The 1,729-nt window shown below is 22.0% G+C and overlaps 1 protein-coding gene across 1 annotated transcript in view; it reads right to left on the bottom strand.

Moving 5' to 3' along the window:
* Positions 249 to 1,729, bottom strand: part of LOC107633848 (gibberellin 2-beta-dioxygenase) — a 3,813-nt gene continuing 2,332 nt past the window's right edge. The window contains exon 3 of the mRNA XM_016337446.2: positions 249 to 542. Coding sequence (XP_016192932.1) covers positions 303 to 542 — 240 coding nt within the window. The 3' untranslated portion in view covers positions 249 to 302. The remainder of the gene's footprint in view (positions 543 to 1,729) is intronic.

Raw genomic sequence — 1,729 nt, 5'->3', positions numbered from 1 at the left:
AATAATTTGTATATTATATAAATATTTTTTTTATCTTTTTATTTTTGTCTTATTTAAGCATTAAACAAAACAGTGGCATTTAATTATGTGTCCAACCTGTTAAGTCACAGTTCAGTACTTTATTTATTGATTCAACGCTAAAAAAATTTCAAAAATTAATATAGTATTTGAATCTCAAAAATTAATATAATAATTTTTGAATTTAAGAGACTAAAATAATAAAAATTGTGAATAAAAAAGATTATTTTAAAGATTTACTCAATCTGCCATTATATTTAATTTCATCATTTGAGATTAGATTATTATTTCTCAAAGAGGCTGAGCCTATTATCAGCAAGCCTTGACTTGTATGCAGCATTCTTGTATTCCAACCATGTGAATTCCTTGTAAAGGCTCTCTTCGTCTTTCGACATGAGTGATTTCAATGGTGCTATCTTTTCACTTAATGCTGCTCCTCCAAAATATATCATTGACATCCTTGACTGCTTTGACTCTGCCAATACCCTGTGCTTTACACTTTTAAACCTTCTATTGGTCATTACCTTCACGTGTGCAAAACCAAATTAGATAAAACCAAATAGAAAAATATATTTTACAAAAAAAGATAAAGTATATTTTTTATTTTTAATATTTGCGTTTTTTTTAAATATTCTTAATATTTAATTTTATTTTTTATTTTAGATTTATTTAATTTTATTTTTAACTTTTTTTATTTGTATTAAAACAACTCTAAAATTTGTTAATTTTGCCTCTATAACATTTGAAGTTAATGTTTAAGAATAATTTTAACATAAATCAAAAACGATAAAAACAAAATTAAATACAACTAAACATTAAAAATATTTTTTTTAAAAATTACAAACGTTAAAAATCAAAAATATATTTTATCCTTTAAAAAAATTTGGGAGAAAATAATAAAAGACTAATTAACTACTAACTAGTAAAATGAATCAAATATTGGAATGTCATTTTCTTAACTATGCAATATAATAGTAAGGATATATGATTTTTTTTTTTTTTCGGACACATAGGTACATACACCCCTTAAACAAGGACATCAGTCGCTGGCAGATTATGAGGAACAAGCTTGAGACATGATTCCTGTTCTTCCCTTGAGAATGTAGGGTATTATTTGGTCTAAAATGATATCTATATTCTTTTTTTATGAGATTACAATCACTTATTTTTCTTTGATATTGAATGTGATGTGGAGTCTATATATATAATGCTATTGGCTAACGTGCCTTTAGCATGGTACTTAATTTGTTAAAAAAATTAAATTGGTAATATTTAATGAATTCTAAACATTTAATTTTTTATTTTAAAAGGTAAGTTAGATAAATTAAGCACAAAACAAAAGGTACTATAGAATTAGACATATATAATATAAGATAAAATATTATTTTAGTTTTCAATATTTTAGTTAAGTTTTAATTTTGATTTTAATGTTTAAAACGTTATTTTTTTGTTTCTTGGTCAAAATTATTTTTTTCAAAAAAAATTATTTTTTCTATTACAGTTTTTGGTGCTACTTGAAGGAAATCATAATAGAATAGTAATTTTGGATTAAAAATTTTTAATTTATTTTGACTTAAATAATTAAAATAAGACAAAATAAGACATTTAAAATGAAATGAGATGTTTTAAATATTAGGAATAAAATGAGGATTTAATTCAAATGTTAAAAATTAAAATAATACTTTATTCTATAATCTATATATTATATAGT

This window comes from Arachis ipaensis, chromosome B03 (genome assembly GCF_000816755.2).
Source record: "Arachis ipaensis cultivar K30076 chromosome B03, Araip1.1, whole genome shotgun sequence".
Taxonomy (NCBI): domain Eukaryota; kingdom Viridiplantae; phylum Streptophyta; class Magnoliopsida; order Fabales; family Fabaceae; genus Arachis; species Arachis ipaensis.
Note: the sequence above shows the minus strand (reverse complement) of the source record. Positions and strands in the feature narration are given on the sequence as shown.